Source organism: Lissotriton vulgaris, chromosome 2_1 (assembly GCF_964263255.1).
Source record: "Lissotriton vulgaris chromosome 2_1, aLisVul1.2, whole genome shotgun sequence".
Taxonomy (NCBI): domain Eukaryota; kingdom Metazoa; phylum Chordata; class Amphibia; order Caudata; family Salamandridae; genus Lissotriton; species Lissotriton vulgaris.
Window position 1 is genome coordinate 460,775,547 of NC_141687.1, and position 24,658 is coordinate 460,800,204.

At 47.1% G+C, this 24,658-nt stretch overlaps 1 protein-coding gene across 1 annotated transcript in view; it reads left to right on the forward strand.

The window, feature by feature from the left end:
• The window catches only part of ANKAR (ankyrin and armadillo repeat containing), a 1,392,657-nt gene that overhangs the window by 201,493 nt on the left and 1,166,506 nt on the right, over nt 1–24,658 (forward strand). Inside the window, exon 4 of the mRNA XM_086955361.1 lies at nt 19,342–19,505. Coding sequence (XP_086811487.1) covers nt 19,342–19,505 — 164 coding nt within the window. The remainder of the gene's footprint in view (nt 1–19,341; nt 19,506–24,658) is intronic.

The window sequence follows — 24,658 nt, forward strand, 5'->3', positions numbered from 1 at the left end:
AAGAAGATGCATTTTCAGTTTTGCATTCTCAGACCCTTCTTCTCCAATATGAAAAGGCAATGATGACGTGTTTATGTGAGGGGGAAAAGTATTGAAGTGAGGAGATGATTAAAAGGGATCATTCAGATATTGTTGGGGCAGGATCTACAGAGGTGTATTTTTATCGAAGTACAACAATATCTGGAGAACCCGATGTTGTACTCTTTTTTGCTGCCTCCCTTAGATCCATGGAGTTCAAGTTTTTTTATTTTTTTTAACTTTATTTTTGCCATTTTCAAAATAGAAACATCATACATTCTCATAACATGTCAAGTACAGAGATGACGTATACCGGGCAGTTTACCAGATTTCAATGTTACAGGCTACAAGAATGCATATATCAGCAAGAGAAAACAGTTTCACAGAATCATATAGGAATAGGCAATGTGTTCAAAGCAAACACTATCATGACATAGCATCAAAACAAGTATGGTAAAGCCAATTATGTTGTATAATAGGCGGGCAGCACCCTCCATCCATAAGGTAGCACTAGTACAATGATGCCCGGCCAATGTGTCCATAACAAGAGGCAGTGCATTCTCACACGTTCCCTTACCCCTGCGTATCTGGGGTTTCTCCACCTGTTTGTGTTGTCCCTTGTTGTAGCATGTAGATCTGTAAGGGACCCCAGATATCATTAGGTCTGGAGGCGATGGGTTGAGTATCTGCATACATTTTATCCTGTTTCTGGCAATATAGCATGTCTTGCAACCATTCTTTGAACTTTGGGGCCCTCCCTCTCCCCCATCGACAGGCGAGTCGTCGCTTGGCTAGCAACAAAGAAACATCTAGAAATTTTCTGTAGGTCCTAGGTATCTGTGCAGTATAGCCCAATAACAAGGTTAATGGATCTTTGGTAAGGCTAGCATCTAGCATTAATTCCAATGCATTATGTATCTGCTCCCAGTACTTCTCCACTTGAGGGCATTCCCAAGACAAATGGAGGAAGCCAGCTCCAGGTCGCCTGCAGCGTTCACAACAATCATTATCCACTAGATTAAACCTGTATTTATGTGCAGGGGTGTAGTAGATCCTATGCAGAAACTTATAGTGGATGGTTTTAAAGCGGCAGCTGGATGTGATGTTCCCTGTAATACCGCAGCAGTATTCCCATAGCTCATCAGTCACCTCTCTCTCTAGATCCACACTCCATTGCCCCCTGGCCGACCCTGATACCTCTGGTGTATGGGTTCGAATACTGCTATAGATTTGTGATACTAAATGCGCTCCATCAATGTTACACAGTGTAGTGTGTAGTGGCCCTACACATTCCGGTTCCCTGGGATAGTCGGGAAGCAGCGCCTTCATACCCTCCCGCAGTCTGATATAGTAGAAAACCTCCAATGGATTAGGACTAGTGTTCCCAAAAAAGAGGTCTCGTGATCGGAATTTACCATTTATAAATAGATCTTTCATGTGGTTATATGCAGATGTCGACACATATTCTGAAACCCAGTTTCCTGCAGCAACTCTACCCGGGGATGATAAGTAAGGGGCATTCGAGGCGCATTAAGAAATGTGATACCCAAGATTTGTGAGATTCTCTGCCATGCATCTATCGTAGTTGTCACTGTGTTCAGTAGAGTGTCCAATGTACGGCAGGGGCATACACAACCCCGTTCAGTTGTAGGGGCCGAGCAATCCAATCCTCAACCGCAATTTGGGGCATAAATGGTGTGGGCTTGTGCACTAAGGTAATATGCTTCAAAATCTGGTATGTCGAATCCACCTTTGTTATATGGTTGTGCCATAACGGCCCATTTTAATCGCGGCTGACTTCCACCCCACACCAATCCGATCATTTCCGTTCTCAACGTCTTAAAAAAGAAGGCCACTGGATGATATGGAATGTTGAGAAAATAATATAAAAAGCGGGGCAGAACAACCATTTTAATAAGTGAGACTCTGCCAGCCATCAAAAGTGGAAGAGCTAACCATCGCGTAACAGTGTCACCTAGTTTCACAATAGCCGTGCCATAATTTAGCCGTAGTGTCTCCTCTCTATTTCTGGAGACCTGTATGACCAAATATCGCAAGTCGGAGTGACACCATTCCAGGGGGGAGTCTAAAGGAAAGTCTGTCACCGCAGGAGTTAGTGGATAGAACTGCGACTTTCCCCATTTGATAGTAACTCCTGATAGTCTGCCAAAAACTAGAAATTTTCGCAATAGGGCATTCAATTTGTTCTGAGGGTCAGCGACATATAACGTGACATCATCAGCATAAAGCAACACTGATATCTGACGCTGCAGACACTGGAAAGCACTATCTTGATGTAGCTGTCGTAGCCGGCATGCCAAGGGTTCTATCGCGATGGCAAAGAGGAGTGGAGACAGCGGACATCCCTGCCGTGTACCTCTCGTTATTACTAGTGGGTTCGATAGTTGCCCATTTATTAGAATTTTTGCCGTAGGCTCTGTATATAACAACTGCACCCATGCCAAGAATATCGTCGGGAAGCCCATTTTCCCTAATACTTTAAAAAGATATCGCCACTCCACAGAGTCAAACACCTTGGAGGCATCTAAAAAAAACGCGGCGAGGGGAAACTCAGGAGCCACTGTTTGTATATGTGAAAAAAGAGTGCGCAGGTTGTGTGAGGTCGCTCTAGTTGGAACTAAACCCGATTGGTCCGGGAATATGATCTTCATCATTAAAAGGGAGAGCCGTGTGGCTAGCACTTTGGCTAATATTTTCGCATCACAATTTATTAATGATAACGGCCGATAGGAGTCACATAGCCTAGAGTCTTTGCCCGGTTTCAGGAGAGACGTAAGCACCACTTCTCGCATTGATCTGGGTAGTATCCCAACCTCAAGAGAATCCTCAAACACCTCTTTCAGTACCAGTGCCATAATGTTTATGTAACACTTATAGAATTCCGCCGGTATTCCGTCTAGGCCAGGAGCCTTCCCATTGCTCAAAGACATTATGGCTTCCCTAATTTCATCTAATTCCAGAGGAGCACTCAAAAATCTCCTGTGTATGTCACTGAGCCAGCATAATTCTACCTCTCCTAGGAAACCGTCTAGATCTACCTCCCCCGTGGATTGTGTAGTATAGAGATGCTCATAATGTGTTTTGAATACAGTTGTGATTCTGTCATTGACCCTACAGACCTCTCCATCACAAGTCTCAATTTCCAGAATAATGTTGGCGCCTCGGGCCGTACGTATGACTTCAGACAATGCCCTCCCCGCCCTTTCTCCTTCACCATATCTGCGGGCAACCCGATATTTGCTGTGGAATTTGGTTTCACGTAGCGCCTCCTCCCCATATTCTGTTAATTTGGCCCAAAATTGTTTGTTTGCCTCACCCCCATCTTTGCCTAGCATTTGTCTCTCGAACTCCTTCCTCTCATCCTCTAGCTTGTGTACTGTACGCTGTATATCACGCAATACCCCAAAACTCTTTGCAATTCACCATCCTCGAACTGTGACCTTGAAGGCCTCCCACACCGTTGCAACATCATCAACCATATCTTTATTACGAGGAAAAAAGTCTGTTATGTCTGCCTCTAACTTCTCTCCAGGAGAGCAGTAGGCTGTAGACGCCAAGCACTTCTAGGACGATTATTGCCGGACGCAACCATCATAACTAATACAGGACAGTGATCGGAATGGGTTCTAGCCAAATGTCTTGCCACAGTTATACCAAGAGCCAGTTCTTTAGACACAAAACAATAATCTAGTTGCGCCCATGTGCCTGTGTATGAGGTGAAGTGTGTGCCCGCTTGTCGCACAGGGTGCAAATACCTCCAGCTGTCTATCAGTTCCCCCTCCTCCAAGATACCCTTCAGCGTCTCTCTCATCTTAGGGTGATAATGTGCTTGACCATCCGCCCTGTCCACTGGTGTGGAGTGGTGTGGCTCACTGGTTAGGGGCGGCAGACCTGGAAGCAGAGGACGGCCCGGGACCAGGGTTCAATTCCTGACGTGGCAGGGTTGAGGACCAAGGTCAGCGGACTCGATAATTCTTGCCTCGGTGCCTACTCTAACCAAAAATCATACTCCGTGTTAGACCTGACATCATTGGCTTGAGTCTCTCCTCCATTTTTTTCTGTTTGCCTCCTCTGTTTACAATGTTTTTGCTGGTATATCGCTCTGGGCACTGTGCCACTGCTAATCAGTGCCACAGTGCAAGTGCTCCCTATGTAAAATTGCTGTATTGATTGAATTCCATGTTTGGCTTATTTGGTTTACTATCAGTCCCTAGTCTAGTGCACCAGGAGTGCCAGGGCTGGTAAATACAAATGCTGCTCGTGGGCTTGCAGCACATGTTGTGCCACCCACAAGAGCGGCCTAGTAAAAGTATGTCTAAAGGTCTGCCATTGCTAGACCTACGTGCAGTCTGGTACTGTCAAGCTGACTGCGCAAGTACACCTACTTGCCAGTCCCTAAACCTTCCCTTAACTTCATGATAGTCACCCCTATGGTAGACCCCGGGCAGGGTGCATTGTAAGTATAAGGTAGGACAAGCCTGACCAAGTTGGCATGTCCTAATATTGAATTACAGCCATATTCGTTTTTCACTATTGCAAGGTAACCTGCTCTCCAGTTAGAGTGGGCTGCCAGGATTATTAATGCTATAATACTAGCTGGCTCGGGGAGCATGGTGCAATGTCGAGTTTGGTATCCCTGAACTCGGGGTTTAATAACACATCCGTTTGTGTTGATGGTTTTTGAACTCTGGGTTTGAAAATAGAAAGTGTCTATTTTCTTGTCTAACTATTTCTGGTTTCTGCTGGTTTGGTGTGTGTGTGACAGGAGCTGGGTGGCTCCAGAGGTCTGAATGAGTCAGTGTGGGATGAGTGGGACATTTGCATTGAGAGTAGGGGGAGAGTAGTTCCTGATAGCCTGCCCTGCCTGATACAATGCTGGCTCCACCTCCTGCCAGGCGACTAATGGCTCTGTGCCTGCCATGGACAATCCTGGCCCCACCTCCTACCAGGAGGCCGATAGCTCTGCTCCTGCCAGTGACAATGCTGGCTCCACCTCCTGCTGGGCGTCTGAGTACCCAGCCCTGCTCAGTGAATAGGCCAGGTGCCTCTGCCTGGCTACACCCACAACAGACCCAGGATGTTGGGAAATTCCCCTGCATGGACAAAGGGATCAAAGTCAAAAAGGGGTTTAAGAGAAGGACCCCTGAACCAAGAATTTAGATCACTTCTGACCAGGAAACCTGAACCCAGGACAAGAAGCCTGCTGATCCAAGGACTTGCCTTCCCCTTCTGCCAGTGCGCTGTTTCTTGGGGGAATCCTGCAGTTGCTTCTTTATTTTTGCCAAGGAACCAGGAGAGAGGAACTGTGTGTGTACTCTCAAGCTTTGCTAAGAAAATCTCCAACGGCGGGAAGAGTGCCAGCCTCCTGTTGAAGTCACAGGGCTAAAGGACTTCATCTGCTAAAAGTGCTTGTTGCTGGAATTTGAGAATCCAGCACCTCTGAAAGAACCAGCAATCTCGACGCCGACGGACGTCGCCGAATCCAGCTCGACATCGTGAGTAACGGCTCCAGTGTCCCGCTTCCTCGACGCTGGCCGCCGGGCCCGATCGACGCCAGCAGCAACGCCAGTGGGTAGTGAGTTCGGCTCCAGCTCCAAGTGACCTCGTGTCTGCACCGCTGCTGATCGCATCGACTTCGTGCCCTCTCGACGCCGTGAGCGCTGCTCACTCTTGCAACTTCATCATTGACATCGACGACGACGCCGTATCCTGCTTCACCTCGTGAGCGCTGCTCCTGCCTGACATCTGTCGACGCCGCTGCAGGTCGCCCCGACTCCGAGGCCGGATCAACGCCGAAGACGCGACGCCGGATATCTCGACGCCGCTGATCATCGTGTGCTTCGCTTTTCCAAGATACTGTGTTGTGGGGGTCTGTGCGCTCCGGGCTCGACGTAGCGCTCCTCGCGGTCGACGCCGAACCCTTTGGATTAACTTTGCCTCGACGTCGTGTGACTCCAGTGTGGGTTACATTGTTGCCAAGAACTGTGTTTTACCGAAGAAGAGTTGCTTGTGATACTAAAGACTTTGTGCTAAGAAGAAACTACACTTGAACTATTATTTTTCCTTCCAAGAGTATTTATTGAGATTGTGGTATATTTTTGACGTTATTTGGTCTTGTGCTAAGCCTTATATAAAAAACCGTATTTTTATAATACTACTGTGTTGTGTCCATTTGTAGTGTATTCACTTTATTACTGTATGTGGTCATAAATGCTTAACACACAGCCTCTGAGATAAGCCTGTCTGCTCTGCCAAGCTACCAAAGGGGTGAGCAGGGGTTATCAAAGGGTGTGATCCCCTTGCCCTGACTAGAAAAGTTGTGTCCCTATTTGTCAGAAGTGCATACCTCTGCCAACGAGAGACAGGCAGTTCTAACATTGGACGCAGCGGTGAGGATTTGAACCTTGCATTTATGACCCATGTGCAGTGATTTGTGTGCGCTACATAGTGAAAGCAGACCATAGCGCAGCCACAATGTATTTTGGTAGGATTCTATTTATGTTCTCCGCTTTTCTGAAGCTTGATTTTTTTTTTTTGAACACTGCCAGTTTTGACCATGAGTGACGCCGGAGTCACTGCCTCTGTTGTTGTTGTGGAGGAATTTGATAGGAAGAAGATAAAGAAATACAGGAAGAAGCAGCTGCAACACTTTTGCGAGCAGTTTAAAGTTCCTACCACAGGCCTCGAAATTAAAGAGGTTTATCTGAAAGCATTGCAAGCCTGGCTAGAGTCCAGAGATCCCACTGATCCGGTGGTGGTACCCCCAGTGGAAGGGGATGAGGAGGTGCCAGTGAATGGAGCCGTGTCCTCTCCCAGTAGCAGTGTTTCCTCCAAAGGTCTTTCCCCTGAAGAAAGGGCGAAAGAGCGAGAATACAACATGGAAATGGCAAGGCTTAAGATAAATGGGCAGTTGGAGTTAGAAAATGCAAAAGACAGAAGAGAAGCTGATTTGGAGATCAAAAGGTTGGAGTTTGAAAGAGAAAAGTTAGCTTTGGAGCGTGATACCCGGTTGAGGGAGTTGGAGCTCCAAGCTAAAAAGTTAGAATTGAATCCCTCTGGTGGCAGCATCCCATCTGTGCCTGCAGAAAGTAGGTTTTATTTTCCCAAAGATGTGATCAAAGATTATCATAAGAATGAAGATATTGGTCAATGGTTTAAAGCATATGAGTTAGCATTGTTGGCCCAACGGGTCCCTGAGAAGGATTGGGGAGCGGGGTTGTGGGGTCGGTTTTTGAATGAGGGAAGAGATTCTCTGTTAGACATGCCTGTTGAGGATAGGATGTCTTATGCTCATATGAAAGATGCTTTAATGTTGAGGTATGGCCTAACCCCAGAAAAGTACAGACAAGCTTTTAGAGAATGTAAGAAGTTGCCTGGTACGACGTGGGTTGAATATGTGTCATTTTTTTGCAGAGCCATGGATGGTTGGGTAAAGAGCAGCAAAGTGGAAATTTATGAAGCTCTTTATGATTTGTTTGCTTGGGAGCATTTGTCTAATAACTGTTTTCCAGAGCTGCGCCAGCACCTTTTTGATAGCAAGATATCTAACCCTGAAAACTTGCTGAGGAGGCGGACCGCTGGGTCAGTACCAGGGTCCACAAAGGTCCAGTGGGAGACTCAGCCAAAGGTGGGCAGGGTCCCCAGCAGAAGAGTGGGGGGGACAAGGGTAAACAGAAGGAGTCCCAGAAAGGGCCCCAAAGTAATCCCCAAGGGAACCAAGGGAAGGGTTCCCAGCCTCCCCCTGAGAAGAAGTCAGGGGCCCGACAGGTAAACCTGTTCATAGGGGCCCGGTGACCTGCTATGTGTGTAAGCAGGTGGGGCATCGTTATTATGATTCCCAGTGTCAGTTGGCGAGTGTAGCCCTGGGAGGGGAGGTGATGGTTGTCCATGGTGGGAGGGGTCCCACAGAAATGTCCCTGGTCTCGCTAGGAGACATGGAAATGGTCCCTCCACCCCCTCTGCCTAGTAACATTAATAAATATAGGCAGTGGGTGACCATTAATGGCCATAGAGTAGAAGCTCTCAGAGACACCGGAGTGAGTGTGACAGCTGTCAAGTGTCACTTGGTGTCCAGAGAGCAGGTGGTTCCCCACGCATCTACCCCGTGATAGCTGCTGACAACTCCCAGAAAGAGTGTGAGGTAGCTCAAGTTTCCTTTGAATAGGGGGGAGTTTCAGGTACTCTTCAGGTTGCTGTGAGGCCCACCATGCCTGTTGATTGTCTCATGGGCAATGATTTGGAAGACTCCCCTTGGGCTAAGGTGGAGAGGGAGACACATTTGAAAATGTTGGGTGTGCCAGAGTGGGTGTGTGCAACCACTCGATCCATGACAGCAAGTAAGGGTGTTGATGGGGTCCCTGAGCCTGAAAATATGGCCCAGGGCCCAGCTGTGAAGAGAAGAGGCAGGAGGCGCGGGAAACCGGCCCCCATAGTTCCGGTGGTCCAGGAGGAGGTAGACCCTGAGGGGGATGCCCTGGAGCCCACAGGGGAACAAGTTGCTGAACTGGGAGACCTGCCCGAGCTGACCCATTGGCAGCAGGATGGTGGTCCCTCCAGGGAAGAATTTGTTGCAGAACAGAAAGTGTGCCCTTCTCTTGTGGGTATGAGGCAGCAGGCCTCAGCCCAAACCTCAGGTGATCAGTCAGGGTCACATTTTGTTTACTGGGAGAACGACCTCCTGTATAGCGAGCCTAAGGCTGCTGAGCCTGGGTCAGCCCGTGTGCTGGTGGTACCCCAGCGCTTCAGAGCCTTCCTATTGGGTTTGGCTCATGACGTTCCGTTAGCTGGACATCTGGGGCAGGACAAGACCTATGACAGGCTTGTCACCCATTTTTATTGGCCTCAGATGAGAAGAGATGTAGACATCCATTGTAAAACCTGTCACACTTGCCAGGCAAGTGGGAAAAGCGGAAGGAAGCAGAAGGCTCCCCTCCAACCTTTTCCAATGGTCAGTACCCCCTTTGACCGGGTGGGGATTGACATTGTTGGGCCCCTGGACCCCAAGACAGCCCTGGGCAACAGGTTTATCCTGGTCTTGGTGGACCATGCCACACGGTACCCGGAAGCCATCCCTCTCCGAATAGTGACGGCCCCCATGGTGGGACGGGCACTGATGGGTGTTTTCTCCCTCATGGGGTTCCCCAGAGAGGTGGTGTCAGACCGGGGCACCAACTTCATTTCCAATTACATGAAGTCTCTGTGGAAGGAGTGTGGGGTAACCTACAAGTTCACCACTCCTTACCACCCTCAAGGTAATGGGCTGGTTGAGAGATTCAACCGGACCCTTAAAGGCATGATCATGGGTCTTGAAGAACCAATGAGGCAGAAATGGGACGTCCTCTTGCCATGCCTGCTGTTTGCTTACCGTGAGGTGCCACAGAAGTTTCTAGGGTTCAGCCCCTTTCAGCTTTTGTATGGTCACCCGGTAAGAGAACCTTTGAGTCTGGTCAAAGAAGGCTGGGAGCAATCTCCCAGGAAACCTCCCCAGGATGTATACAGTTACATGCTGGCCTTTAGGAACCAGACTAGGCGCTTCAGAGATCTTGCTCAGGCAAATCTGGAGGCCAGCCAGGAAGAGATGAAGCGGTGGTACGACCAGAATGCCACTCTGGTCGAACTTCAGCCTGGTCAAGAAGTTTGGGTCATGTCCCCTGTGGAACCTTGTGTGCTCAAGGACAGGTGGACTGGACCGTTTAAGGTTGTGGAGAAGAAGAGCGATGTCACCTACTTGGTGGACTTGAAATCTCCCAGGAACCCCTTGAGGGTCCTGCATGTCAACCGTTTAAAGCCCCACTTAGATAGGTCCGAAGTGGGCATGCTCCTAGCTACAGATGCTGGAATGGAGGAGAAGAGTGAGCCTCTTCCTGACCTCCTGTGTGCTAAAGAGCAAGATGGATCAGTGGATGGTGTTGTGCTCTCTGACACACTGACCCTTGAGCAGAAGCAGGATTGTCGCCAACTGTTGGGATAATTCCCTGATCTGTTTTCCTTGGTCCCGGGTGTCACTCATTGGTGTGTCCTTGATGTGGACACCGGAGACAGCACTACTGTGAAGCACAAGGCTTACAGGGTGACTGACAAGGTCAGAGCATACATTAAGGAGGAGGTCTCCAAGATGTTTGCCTTAGGGGTGGTTGAGTCCTCTAGCAGTCCTTGGGCCAGCCCAGTAGTCTTGGTCCCGAAGGCTGCAGTGGCTGGTGCCTCACCAGAACTTCGGTTCTGTGTGGATTACCGAGGACTCAATTCAGTCACCAAGACTGACGCGCACCCCATCCCCAGAGCTGATGAGCTCATAGATCGGTTGGGGGCTGCCCGGTACCTTAGTACGTTTGATCTAACGTCCAGGTACTGGCAGATCGCCTTGACTGATGGGGCAAAGGAGAGGTCAGCATTCTCCACACCAGATGGGCTCTACCAGTTCCGGGTGATGCCCTTTGGGATGAAGAATGCCTCTGCCACCTTCCAGAGGTTGGTCAACCAGGTCTTGGCTGGACTGGAGGATTTCAGTGCCGCCTACCTGGACGACATTGCAGTGTTCAGCGCCAGCTGGGAGGAACACTTGCGCCACCTCCAGGAAGTGTTGTTGGCCCTGCGCAGAGCAGGCTTCACAATCAAAGGCAGTAAGTGCCAGATTGGGCAGGGTTCTGTGGTGTACTTGGGGCACCAAGTAGGGAGCGGCAAGGTGGCCCCCCTGCAACCCAAGATTGATACCATCCTGGTTTGGGCGCCGCCCAAAACCCAAACTCAGGTGAGAGCCTTCTTAGGTCTCGCGGGTTACTACAGGAGGTTTGTCAAGGATTATGGTAACATTGAGCACCCCTTAACTTCGCTGACTTCCAGGAAGCTGCTACGAAATGTGATCTGGACTGACGCCTGTCAAACGGCCTTTGACACCCTGAAAACTGCAATGTGCACAGCACCTATACTCCAGGCGCCCGACTTTTCTAAAGAATTTGTTGTCCACAACGACGCTTCAGAGCATGGCGTGGGGGCTGTTCTAGCTCAGGTGACTGAAGAGGGCCGAGGCTTGCCTGTAGCCTTCATCAGCAGGAGGTTGCTTCCCAGGGAAACGAGGTGGAGTGCGATAGAGCGAGAAGCATTTGCTGTGGTCTGGGCGCTGAAGAAGCTAAGACCCTACCTGTTTGGGACTCACTTCCGGGTTCAGACAGACCACAGGCCCCTCAGATGGTTGATGCAGATGAGGGGTGAGAATCCAAAACTGTTGAGGTGGTCCATTTCCCTACAGGGGATGGACTTCACGGTGGAACACCGCCCTGGTACAGATCACACCAATGCTGATGGTCTGTCCAGATTTTTCCGCCTTAGTGATGAGGACTCCCTAGGTCAAGGGTAGTTCTCCCCACATTTCAGCTGGAGGGGACACGTGTTAGACCTGACATCATTGGCTTGAGTCTCTCCTCCCTTTTTTTCTGTTTGCCTCCTCTGTTTACAATGTTTTTGCTGGTATATCGCTTTGGGCACTGTGCCACTGCTAATCAGTGCCACAGTGCAAAATTGCTGTATTGATTGAATTCCATGTTTGGCTTATTTGGTTTACTATCAGTCCCTAGTCTAGTGCACCAGGAGTGCCAGGGCTGGTAAATACAAATGCTGCTTGTGGGCTTGCAGCACATGTTGTGCCACCCAGAAGAGCGGCCTAGTAAAAGTATGTCTAAAGGTCTGCCATTGCTAGACCTACGTGCAGTCTGGTACTGTCACGCTGACTGCGCAAGTACACCTACTTGCCAGTCCAGTCCCTAAACCTTCCCTTAACTTCATGTTAGTCACCCCTATGGTAGGCCCCCGGGCAGGGTGCATTGTAAGTATAAGGTAGGACAAGCCTGACCAAGTTGGCATGTCCTAATAGTGAATTACAGCCATATTCGGTTTTCACTATTGCAAGGTAACCTGCTCTCCATTAGTTAGAGTGGGCTGCCAGGATTATTAATGCTATAATCCTAGCTGGCTCGGGGAGCATGGTGCAATGTTGAGTTTGGTATCCCTGAACTCGGGGTTTAATAACGCATCTGTTTGTGTGGATGGTTTTTGAACTCTGGGTTTGAAAATAGCACTTTTAGAAAGTGTCTATTTTATTGTCTAACTATTTCTTGTTTCTGCTGGTTTGGTGTGTGTGTGACAGGAGCTGGGTGGCTCCAGAGGTCTGAATGAGTCAGTGTGGGATGAGTGGGACATTTGCATTGAGAGTAGGGGGAGAGTAGTTCCTGATAGCCTGCCCTGCCTGATATAATGCTGGCTCCACCTCCTGCCAGGCGACTGATGGCTCTGTGCCTGCCATGGACAATCCTGGCCCCACCTCCTACCAGGAGGCCGATAGCTCTGCTCCTGCCAGTGACAATGCTGTCTCCACCTCCTGCTGGGTGTCTGAGGACCCAGCCCTGCTCAGTGAATAGGCCAGGTGCCTCTGCCTGGCTACACCCACAACAGACCCAGGATGTTGGGAAATTCCCCTGCATGGACAAAGGGATCAAAGCCAAAAAGGGGTATAAGAGAAGGACCCCTGAACCAAGAATTTAGATCACTTCTGACAAGGAAACCTGAACCCAGGACAAGAAGCCTGCTGATCCAAGGACTTGCCTACCCCTTCTGCCAGTGTGCTGTTTGTTGGGGGAATCATGCAGTTGCTTCTTTGTTTTTGCTAAGGAACCAGGAGAGAGGAACTGTGTGTGTACTCTCAAGCTTTGCTAAGAAAATCTCCAAGGGCTGGAAGAGTGCCAGCCTCCTGGTGAAGTCACAGGGCTAAAGGACTTCATCTGCTAAAAGTGCTTGTTGCTGGAACTTGAGAATCCAGCACCTCTGAAAGAACCAGCAATCTCGACGCCGACGGACCTTGCCGAATCCAGCTCGACATCGTGAGTAACGGCTCCAGTGTCCTGCTTCCTCGACGCTGGCCGCCGGGCCCGATCGACGCCAGCAGCAACGCCAGTGAGTAGTGAGTTCAGCCCCAGCTCCAAGTGACCTCGTGTCTGCACTGCTGCTGATCGCATCGACTTCGTGCCCTCTCGACGCTGTGAGCGCTGCTCACTCTTGCAACTTCATCATCGACATCGACAACGACGCCGTATCCTGCTTCACCTCGTGAGCGCTGCTCCTGCCTGACATCTGTCGACGCCGTTGCAGGTCGCCCCGACTCCGAGGCCGGATCGACGCCGAAGACGCGACGCCGGACATCTCGACGCCGCTGATCATCGTGTGCTTCGCTTTTCCAAGGTACTGTGTTGAGGGCGTCTGTGCTACTCCGGGCTCGACGTAGCGCTCCTCGCGGTCGATGCCGAACCCTTTGGATTAACTTTGCCTCGACGTCGTGTGACTCCAGTGTGGGTTACATTGTTGCCAAGAACTGTGTTTTACCGAAGAAGAGTTGCTTGTGATACTAAAGACTTTGTGCTAAGAAGAAACTACACTTGAACTATTATTTTTCCTTCCAATAGTATTTATTGAGATTGTGGTATATTTTTGTCGTTATTTGATCTTGTGCTAAGCCTTATATAAAAATCTGTATTTTTATAATACTACTGTGTCGTGTCCATTTGTAATGTATTCACTTTATTACTGTATGTGGTCATAAATGCTTAACACACAGCCTCTGAGATAAGCCTGTCTGCTCTGCCAAGCTACCAAGGGGGTGAGCAGGGGTTATCAAACGGTGTGATCCCCTTGCCCAGACTAGAAAAGGTGTGTTCCTATTTGTCAGAAGTGCATACCTCTGCCAACTAGAGACAGCCGGTTCTAACACTCGGCAACTCTGGGCATTAGCTTGCCTTATCTCCACAACGGCCGCCCACATACGCCGGGGATGCCTGGTTTCACCTTGGAGATACCCAGTAGGGACCATCTCACAGGGAAAGCCAGGACGGGTTCCCCAGTGGTCTACAGCGCGGAGATACCTCATGTGGGGTGATTCATGCGCTTTACAAGACATCATTACATTACATTACATTACACTGCGGGTGTCACTACTACATTGAAGTCGCCACCCCAAATAATGTGGCAGTACCTCTAGCATAAGAGGAATAGTTGGAGAATACCCTGAGTCCTGCCAATCTGCTGGCAAAAGAGGGGTTATTTTGCGGTGGTATGTGCATCTCATGTAATACTACCATATCAGCTTTATGCCTGTCTAAGTACGCTAATACTTGTCTACATTTTCTAGCATCCTTAAGCCCCCTGATATTCCAGGAGAGTATTGTGTAATTGGACACCAATCGCTCATCCATCAGGAAGAGAAGCAAGCCATATGTTCCATGCCAACAATATCCAGAAAGACAGTATCACCATTCCTGACCACACACTACCCGTCACGTCATCCCGTGTATTAACAACAGTCTTGTTTGAACGATATAGTTCCCCCATTTCCCTCCCCCCACTGATGCTCCCCAATCGAGCCACCATCCCCCTCCCCTGCCCAACCTTCCCCATCAATGCAATCTGCTCTAAGCAATCATCATCCCTTACCCCCTCTCCCTCCCACTGAAGTATCCCAATTATGCCAGACATATTCCATCCCTCCCCCCTTCCTTCCCCAAATTGAACCATACAACACTTTAAAAGGGGTGTACCGATGGGGGTCGCACTCCAGATGGCGCAGTTTAACCTTGCCACGAGCCTAGGGACCAGCTATGTGTAGCAGGCCCTCAGCAAGCAAGGATGTCCGGTACTAAATAAACATGCATTATACGTTCCATACTTTCCACATGTCATTTTGAAACATTTAAGAAGTATAATAATTATCATGTCAAACCAAGTATCATTTGTATACATTACAGTTTTCGAGGATCAGGCCCTCCCATGTCCAAGACATATGCATTGTCCAACATGAATGTCACTGCCCGTTGGGCTCTATGAGGTATCGGCAGATCACTCCACATCCGAGAGGGGTCCTTGAGAGGAGTCATTTTCTACTGTTGAGGTGGTCTTTTGTCGTTTCAGCTCCTTGAGGAATTTCTCCAGCGACTGCGTCGTGGTGTGGATACTCTGTTTACCCTGGTGCATGATGCGTAGCCGCGCCGGGACAGAAGAGCATAATCTATTTGTTCCTGTCGAAGCTTCTGTTTTACTCCGTTTCTGCGTTCTACCTGCACACAGGCCGTGAAATCCGGAAAAATGGTGAACTGAACTCCCAAATAGTTAAGTTGTTTTTTGTCCCTCGCCACCTTCAAAACCACATCGCGGTCACGGTAATTCAGCAGGCGAGCTATTATGGGGCGAGGTGTTGCTCCAGGGGGCGGTCGAGGTCCCAGCGACCTGTGTGCTCTTTCCACTATGAATTGGGCTGACAGGGCACCTTCGTCTGTGACTGCCATTAGCATCTTCTTCACATACTGTTCGAGGCGGCCCGTGTTGCTACCTTCGGGTATTCCCAAGATGTGTACGTTATTGTGTCGGCTTCTGGCTTCAATATCCTCGTTCTTAGTGTCTATTATCTGCATGAGTTTGTCCATTTGGGTCATAGCCGTTTTGAGCTGCTCAGTGACATCTTCGGTGTCGGATATTCGCTGCTCCGCTTCCTTGAGTCTATGGTCAAGTCCTTCCAGTTTGTGGGATATACCATTGATACGGGTTGCTAGCGTATCCACCTTCGACGCTGTGTTAGCAAACCCTTGGCGCATTTCTGCAAGTATTGTTTGTAATTCTCTGCCAGCGTCTGTGGTCGTCCCGGGTAACGGTTCCTCCCCGTCTGTCCCCTCTGCAGGATGTGTTTTCTTGGGTGCTCGTTTGGTCTCAAATGTGAGTCGCGATTGTCTGGAGTCCAGGCGACCCATTCCATCTTCGTAGTGGCACTTCTCAGTAAAGTGGTCACACACCTATATAGTGCTGCTCCAGATGGTATTCTATTGCACTTCCTATAATGGAACATGGTGAGACTGAGATGGGTTCGATCTAGTTATAATGAGGAGGTTACCAATGATGGACTTGATCGTAATCGGCGCAGTAGGTTATGTAGGCCTCCTATCCACGTGCTCTGTACTCCCACTGAAGGGCAGAAGGGCCCTCCTCTGGTGCGCCAGCAGCTCCAGCAAGCTTCAGGGGTGGTCGTAGCTCGTAATATTATTATCGTAGCTGCCCGCCTTCAACACATTTGTTTCGTCCAAGTTGCAATTAAGGACCAGAGACTGGTAGGGATTGGTCCCGGTATAGTGACTTGAGGAACCTTTTTGCGTCTATTACCTGCTTTGCGCTATTTCTTATTTGTGGGGTCCACTTGGCTGCTTTATGGCCCTGGCTCGTTCTCTGTCCATCCCACTGTGTGCAGCTACTGTTTTCCCGGTGTGCAGGTAGCCCAACACCAAGTCCCCCCAACATACAGTTTATGGTAGCCTCTGCCGTTATAGGCAGCAGCAGTGGATCGTTGTTCATTCCCCGTCGCATCTAATACCTCCTTATTCAATTGACTGCTTACACAGTACTTTCAGGCCTTTCGCAGTTTATTCCCTTAACTCTCTCAAAAAGTCTTCTTCAGCTTTTGCCCTTGTAGTGTGTGGTCCTGGTCTTCCAGCAGGTCTGTTTGGCCTAGTCCCAGCACCCGATGTCCTTCCGCTTCCACTCTGTATTGCTGGGGTCTATCTTCCCATTCTCAGACTGGTCGGACATGCATCAATCCGAGTCGCAGTGCTTCTCTCGCAGATCCACAATATGGCCACCTCTATGGATTCCGCGTCATCCCCAACTCTTCAAAAGTAATTTTCCTTTCCACACACTTTGGCATCGGACGCCAGCCACTCCTTAATGCACTTCAGCCCCTAACCCCGCCCGGTTCCGACACCTACCGTGGGACTAGGAACGCTAGAAAGGCTTTCAGTTCCTCCGTGGCCTAGTCACCTTGTGGGTACCTCGGTACTTGCGTAGCTGCTGCCTCCCACGCTCAGTTCCAGGCAGCTTCCTGTTCTTTTCCGCTGCAGCGGCTCACTCCGTGATTTGAACCCCCAACCTTGGTCGCATTCCTGGAAACAGTCTGCATTAGTTGATGCACCAGTTCCGCCACGGTATTCTGCCAATTACCACAATTTACACGAGCGTATATGCAGGATAAATGTTTTATAGGCCACCGGACTGCGGGAGCCTTGTTAGACGCCGGCCATTCCGCAGCTGCGCCCCCTAGCGCCCCAATCCATGGAGTGCAAGTTGGCTGGTATATTATATAAAACCTTTTCTTTCACATATTCATCGATGGTATGTACTAGGAGTGCATTTGTAACGAGTTGTGCCTACATTCAGCTCCAGTCTTAATCTGCCGGTCTGCATGACAGGCTACAGGGTCTACAGTGCCCTTTGATCTGTAATGTAAAAATGTAATGTAATGTAATGTAATGTAAAATGTAATGTCAGTATGGTGCTAAAATACGTCGTTATCATCTCATCATCTGAAACAGAAGCTGTAGGGATAATGCAGAAATATGTGCTCGAAGAAAATACAGAATTCACTGCTACAGGAAGCTTTACACTTTGTTTATGAGCAACACAGAATTGTTCTTCTCCTGAACAACCGAATTTATCACGATAAAAGTTAGACTGTACAAACAATACAAAAGAACAATGAAAGATGCCCAGAGGCAACTCTTGAACATAATGAGGATGAATGGTACAGGCATTTTGAATGTTTGTAGAATAATATTTTTATAGACATAAGAAAACTGTCTGTTTATATATTACAACTCCCTTTAGTGCAGCACCCACTAAAGAAATCCTATTAGTTTTAGGAATTATGTAGTCAATAAGGCATCGTGGCCTTTTCGCTCTTTAAGCAATGTAGGAAAAAAGTGTTGCACAGTTTGGATGTAAGAAGAGCATTGTGATTTTAACTCCAAAGGATTATACTAATATGTAGGAAACTGTCAACCACTGATTTTGACTTCTTGCTAAGGCTCTGTATGAAATTCTGTTTTTAAAGAATTCATATTCAGGTTTCTGGTACACCGACTTCTAACAAACTACCAGGACCTTGCTATTGTGCGGGATCTAGTACTAAAGTTGATGACAGGACTGTCCTTATTCACCATGAAAATATAATGTTTTAGATTTTACACAAACGCCTCTACTTTCACTATATCACAGTGGTAAATGTTTAGATAATGTTGAATGTTCTGAGTTCTATGCAGCAGCATAGACACCTGAATGGATGAGATGAAGAAGCTGCTTTGTTACTGCATCTTGGTATTTGTGCCTAACGTCTCTATGCCTTCCTAACAGACCTATATTTTGACTCTGGTTTGCAGTGGTTGACTATTTCCACTGCAGTCCACAACTAAAGAAAACAAGCAATGGCAAGGCAAATTGATCTTACTATGAAACCTATTGGCTTTTTTAGTGCTATTTTTGCTCCTCCTTGATGGCTTATTATGAAAGTACATTGAAAAATGTTCCGCATGGATGTGCATGCATCCGCAGTGACCATCTTTTAATGACTTCCCTTAAAGTATGAGAAAAGTAATTCAAAGTTGGCACATCCATCTTTGAATAGGGATTCTAAAATATAGACGAACATACATTAAAAGAAGGCTACCCCGTATGTGGTCTAATCCATGATTCCAATCTTTAAGTGGCTTTTCTTATATTTCAAGGAAAGCCATTCAAAGATGGTGCCAATGGACGCTGCTCGCACATTCACAGCAGTGATTTCAAGATGCTTTCTGCGGTGCGTGCATATGCGAAAGCCTAAGTGGTTTTCTTGCAATGGTGAGAAAAACCTTTTTAGATGGCTGCCTGCTGATATCGTGACAGGCAATGCTGTCTGTGCAAGGAGGCTGGCAGAGTCAAGTGGCCACAGGGGAAGGGATTTCATTAAAGAGAACAGGAAGAGAAGGGGGGAGCTTGATAAAGAGGGGGAAATGGGTGAGGTGGAGACAAAATTGTTCCTCAATTGCGCTGCGTTGGAATGCCTAATGTTTTCACTGGAAAGATACATACCATCCAATCAAAACACGATCTGATAAAAATGCTTCTTATTGGGGCAGACACAAGAATAGAATCGAAAACCATCAATTAGGAGCAGGTGAGTATGCTATACGAGAAGGCATCTCAGTCACGAGTTAGGGACTGATGCTAAAGCCCATGCTATGTTTTCTATCATTCACAGCAGATCTTTAATAACAAATAGCGTAAGTGGTTTGTAGGCGACTCTCAAGTGGAACTCCAAGGAGACACTTGAATGAAACACATTACTAAGGGAAAACTTCATGTAAAGTTGGAAGATAATTCACGATTTCAATGTTGTTCATAGATAAAAGAACCTTATATTAACTTTCCAAAAATCTGTGTGATTTATTGTTTTTCTTCTTCAATTTCTAGATGATAAAGTTAAGACAGAGAGGGAATTGCCTCCATTAATGCTTGGACCTGAGTTTACATGCCAACATTTTAAATATTCGGAGAACGAGTACTTTCACCTCCATGGTGGCATTGAGATTGATATTGGTACACCTTCGCTTGAGGATGTTTCAGACGAGATCAAGGTCAGACCTGCTCTTTTCACTTTTTAGTGTTTTTTATTTAAAAGTTTGTATTTTCCACAATTGACAGACATACTTTGGCATTCATCAAGTATGTGTTTTTCTTTATGGAGGTAGCAAATGAGTCTATTGACGACTTAAAAGGAATGCGTCTGCAAACAAGCATGGGCAAAACCCATATAGCCTGGCAAGACCGATATAGCCTGGCTTACATTTTCACTTATAAGCCTGAATTATTGACATTGCCCATGTTCGTTTAATATTAGTATGTATTGCATAGAAGACTGCCTCACATGCTACAAAAGAGGCCCCTGTTGCTGCATAAACTAGTGAGCAGTATCTCCCAAAGTTATCACAAATATTTTTCCAACTTCTGTGCATTTTAAAATTAGAAATAATATATATATGTAATCTCAAATTGTATTGCTAAGTGTTTTGATTTTCCTCATAGAGGACATGTCCTACAAAACATCTACTGCCCAGAAGCTAAGAAATGACAGGTATATGATGCTTGTATGTGGTAGTTTTGAGGGGGATTTTTGGATATGGTTCGAAAGCACAGCTACGGGATTACTACTGTTACAAATTATTTACCTTAAACAAATTGTGAGTTTTCGCTTCACCCAAACGAGTATCACTCTATAGTGCTATTTGTTATTTATTGTATCATTCCACCTCCTCTGGTGTGCTTGCATTGCAGTGCATAACGGGCCATTTTACGTCTGAAAGCACAAAATCATCACACATTTAAGTATTTAATTTATAGATGCATTTTATGGAGAAAGCCATAGTTTTTTTGTTTTGTTTTTTCCCTGCAGCAGTCTTTTTTATGTTTTAGTCAGGCCCAAAATGCAAGCAAAATCTATTGGCTTTGGCAACAATTGTTTATCTGTGTGATTGCAAGTGTATGCAGATTGCAAAAGTATGTGTTATGTATAGAGGTGAAAATGTGTAGGTACATGTGTGAGAGAGGGAAATAGGCTGTGCATGACAGAGTATGTGCACTTTTGGATATAGGTGTGCATGTACATGTAATTTTGACTGTGTTAGCATGTGGGAACCTGCTGAATACTCTACTATGAGGATTACCTTACAAAAATGATCCTTACTTGAGATATTTCTATGAATAGAGCGTGGGAAGCTAATTTCACAGGTAGGGCATCAGCACAATGTTAGTTCCAGCGAATGCACTAGTATTGTATTGTATTGTATTGTATTGTATTGTATTGTATGAGATATTTGTAAAGCGCACTGTGATCAAAAATGGTATCCTGGCGCTAGTTATAACCACTGTGTAAGAATAACAACTTATGGAGAACTGAAAAGCCGGTTATTGATGAGGGAACAGCCAAGTCAGAGTGAGATCTTAATGTAGCTGGTAATTTATTCCATGTCTGAGCAGCATTGACGGTAAAAGTACGTCCTGCTTGTCGGACGTTTTGAAATCTGAGTTCTTGGACATAGTTGCCTGTGGTTGATCGAAGGTTTCTGCCAAGAGTATATTTTTTTAGTTTGGCTTGTAAGGGTTTTGGTCCTTTATTGTGTAGTGCCTTATGGACAATACAGAGAGATTTAAAGCTAATTCTCTGCTTGATAGGCAGCCAGGGGAGATCCTTCAAGACCTCTGTGGCAGATGAGTATCAGGGTCTGTTGAATGTTATCTTAGCAGTGATTATCTGGATGGACTCTAGCTTCGTTAACAAATAGCTTGGGGCTCCTAATAACTGGGCATTGCAATGGTCCAGCCTACATACTATTACACCTCTGGAAATCAGTGATCTGGCTGGCAGGTCAAGCAGCAGATATGTATTCCTAAGGGCCCGGATCAGAGCCAAACAGGTCCCGGTAAGTCCGTTCACTTGATTTTCCATGGACGGACATTGGTCAATAATCACACCTAAATTTCGTACCGCTGCTGGGTTACCCAATGGCAATTCCTTAAGTAGAGGCCAGAAGTTAGGCGCTAGAGATACTGGGATTTTATTGTATGAGCAACAAAGGAGTTCAGTTTTGCTTCCATTCATCTTGTGAGTGAATTCGCATTCAACCAGTCAAAGTTGCCAAGAATGCATGCCTGGAAGTTGCCTTTGGTGTTCAGTGACAGAATTAGCTGAGTATCATCTGCATAGTTAATTAGCTTAATATTGTGGGCCTTAATAAGTGAGATAAGGGGTTTGATATAAATATTGAATAGGGTAGGGCTGAGGGAAGAGCCATGGGGGACACCATCTGTTGTCATTCTAAATTTGCATAAAAAGGGGGGAAAGAGATATCGCCTGACAGCGACCCAACAGATAGAATTTTAGCCCATTTAACATTGTGCCCCCCACTCCCACTGCCATAAGTCTGGACAGAAAAGTGTGGTGGTCCACCATGTCAAATGCAGCCGACAGATCTAGGAGGACCAGGACAACAAATTGTTAATTGTCTGTTGTCCTCTGCATTTCATTTGTAGCACAAATAAGAACTGCCTTGGTTCCATGGCCAGGTCGGAATCCAGATAGCTCTTCCTCCAGCCATGCATAATCCTCTAAGTAGTGCTGAGGTTCCATAAATTCTGAACCCGTTTCATAAAGGTTCATTGGTTTCATAAAGGTTCATGGTTTTGTTACAAATTTAATAGTAACAAACCGTAACTAGTGAGTGCGGCAAGTACGAGTGTTTTTGTTATGTTAGATCGATGGATTCACTATGTATTTAGGGATTTCGTTCTGAACCCTTGGGTTCCATTTTGTGTATGGCAGCCATTTTGTGGTTGCCCTCACATAGGCCAATGACTACGGCCGAACGAGTCTTTAGTACGTACACGCTAGCTTGAGTTTGTGCTGACTCCTAGATGACCCGAGTAAACCAACCTCGTTGCCTGAAGCTGACCTTGCTAAGCCAGTTCCTTGTCCGGTAGCTGATCAAGATTAAGGATCAGAGCACAGGATATTGTAAAGTTTGGTATGCACGCACACACCCCTTATCCTACTACTCATCTGTTTCTGTTCCTTCTTTTATGGCTTCTTTATGATATGGGTTGTGGTCCTTTATTAGGGGTTTGTCTGGCCTGTTCGAGAAAGAATGTTGGGCTTTCCCGTGTAATCGATGGTGGGCTGGACAATTGAAAAGTGTGTTTGTCGTCATATGATACCTCTTGTAATAATGCTTATAATTGGACAAATTGTAAGTAGTGGGAGTTTGTCCGGAATGTGATTTTTGGCATAAAAGACGATGTCTCGCTATACGAAAATTGTGCAGTCTCTGACGAACCTACTCGTGTCGTACTTCATACTTCTGTTCCTGGTTGCAGCCAATAAATTTGATCTTTGATGTCACCAAGAAGTATCCAGTGTCTCTGTATTCTAAGACAGGTGAACCCAAAGACTTTGGGCATGCCCCTGGCGCTGCTGGGTTCTAAAACCCGGTTCTTCAGTTGGCGCCCAACGTGGGGAGACTTCAGTGGTACCGGTCCAAGCCTGAAGATAGTGAGGAGCTTCGTGAGGAAATTCTGGAAGGACCCATATTCGACCCCCTGTCGAATGTGGACTGAAGGTTTTTGCTGCGAGGCTTCCCGCTTTCCTGACGGCTACGAAGGACTGCTGCCCTGACTGTCGCCCTGTCCTGGACCCTCCTTGTGACGATTTGTAGAGCGAGACGATAGACGGGTCTTCTGGTGACGTGATTGAAACCTCAGTTAAGTATAAGTGGGTCGCTCCCAGTCCTTAGTTTTGGGTTTTCCTTGGATCTCTGATTTGGTACTTGCAAGCGCCAAAGCTGAGGGACTCGTATATTTGCGAGACTATCGTTTTTGGTAATCCCTTGAAGTTTGAAGCTAGATTAGTGAGCGAAGATGCCTGGTCTTAGCGAAATTAGAAAGATATTTTGTTGTGGTTGTAATAGGGATTCCCGATTGGAGGACTCGTGTCCGATACCTCCGGTTGGAACTCCGACTTATGAGCTCTATTCTAAACATGGAGTGGGCCCCATTACGTATAATGTACTGTGGGTTCGTTATACTAGGAAAGATGGTGTCTTACGATGGCCCAAACATGGTAGCTATGACACTGAAATTTTAAATAATTTGGAAGCTGTACTATTTAGGAAGAAAGCCCGGCCGGCTATGTTTGACTCCTTCCGCCTCTGGCGTAAGGAAGCCAAACAGAGAGAAATGAAGGAAGCGAAACGAGATAAGAGAGAAAAGGGTATGTCGATAAGCAAGCTGCTAGGCAGTTTAAAGACGATGAAGAAGATCAAGCGATTGAGAAGATGCACCGGCAACATAATATGGCTGTCGATAAATGTTATCCGGTTTTGTCACCTCTTCTACAAGGTGCAACGAAGGACCCTGAAAAGGATCCTTTGATGTCACATATGTTGAGATTGCCACCCCCTTACGTGCAGAGTGCTACGGCACCTCCTCAGCCTCCAGCTGTTCAGCCTCTAGTTGCTGCTCAGCTGCCAGCTCCTCTTCAGCTGGTTCCTCCTCCTACGGCGCAGCCTTCTCAAGGGCCGTCGGCTTTGCTATCAGCTTCCCCTCAAACTCCTTTGTCTCTTCCTGCTGTACTTGCAACTTCTTCTGCTACTGCTTCTCCGTTTGCTTCATGTCATAATGTTCTATCTCCTGTCCTTACGACGGTTTCTCCTTCTGTTCGACAGAGAATGACTGATACTGTTTCTGGTCTTTTCTCTCCTTTCTTTGGGTCATTGAGTATGACCCCTGTTTCTGCACGTAAAAAGTTACGTAGCCAGCTTCCTAGTCCTGAAGAACGGACAGTGTTAGATCTTTTGGCTCGTAAATGGGTTTCGAATGTTTCGAGATACGATTTAGTGTCAGTTATGGATGTTTTCCTGCAGTGGGAACCACTGAAGCAAAGGTATCTTTTTGATGCCATGTGTACTTTCCTCCGTGAGGAATTGGAAGATAATGAGTTGGGTCAGATCCCACCGGAATTACTTAATATACAGTCTGAATTCGCGAAAGGGACGATAGTGGGTCCCCGTGTTGAGAAAGCAGTTGCAACGATACTTGCGTTTAGGAGCGAGTTTCCTTCCCAGCCACTGTTTGAGCCTGATCCTTCTGTTAGGAGAAAAGTGAGACAGTATCCAATGAGAGAAGTTCCTCCGGTAGGGAAAGAGGCAGTTGTGGCTAATGTTAATCAGGGTATTCAAGC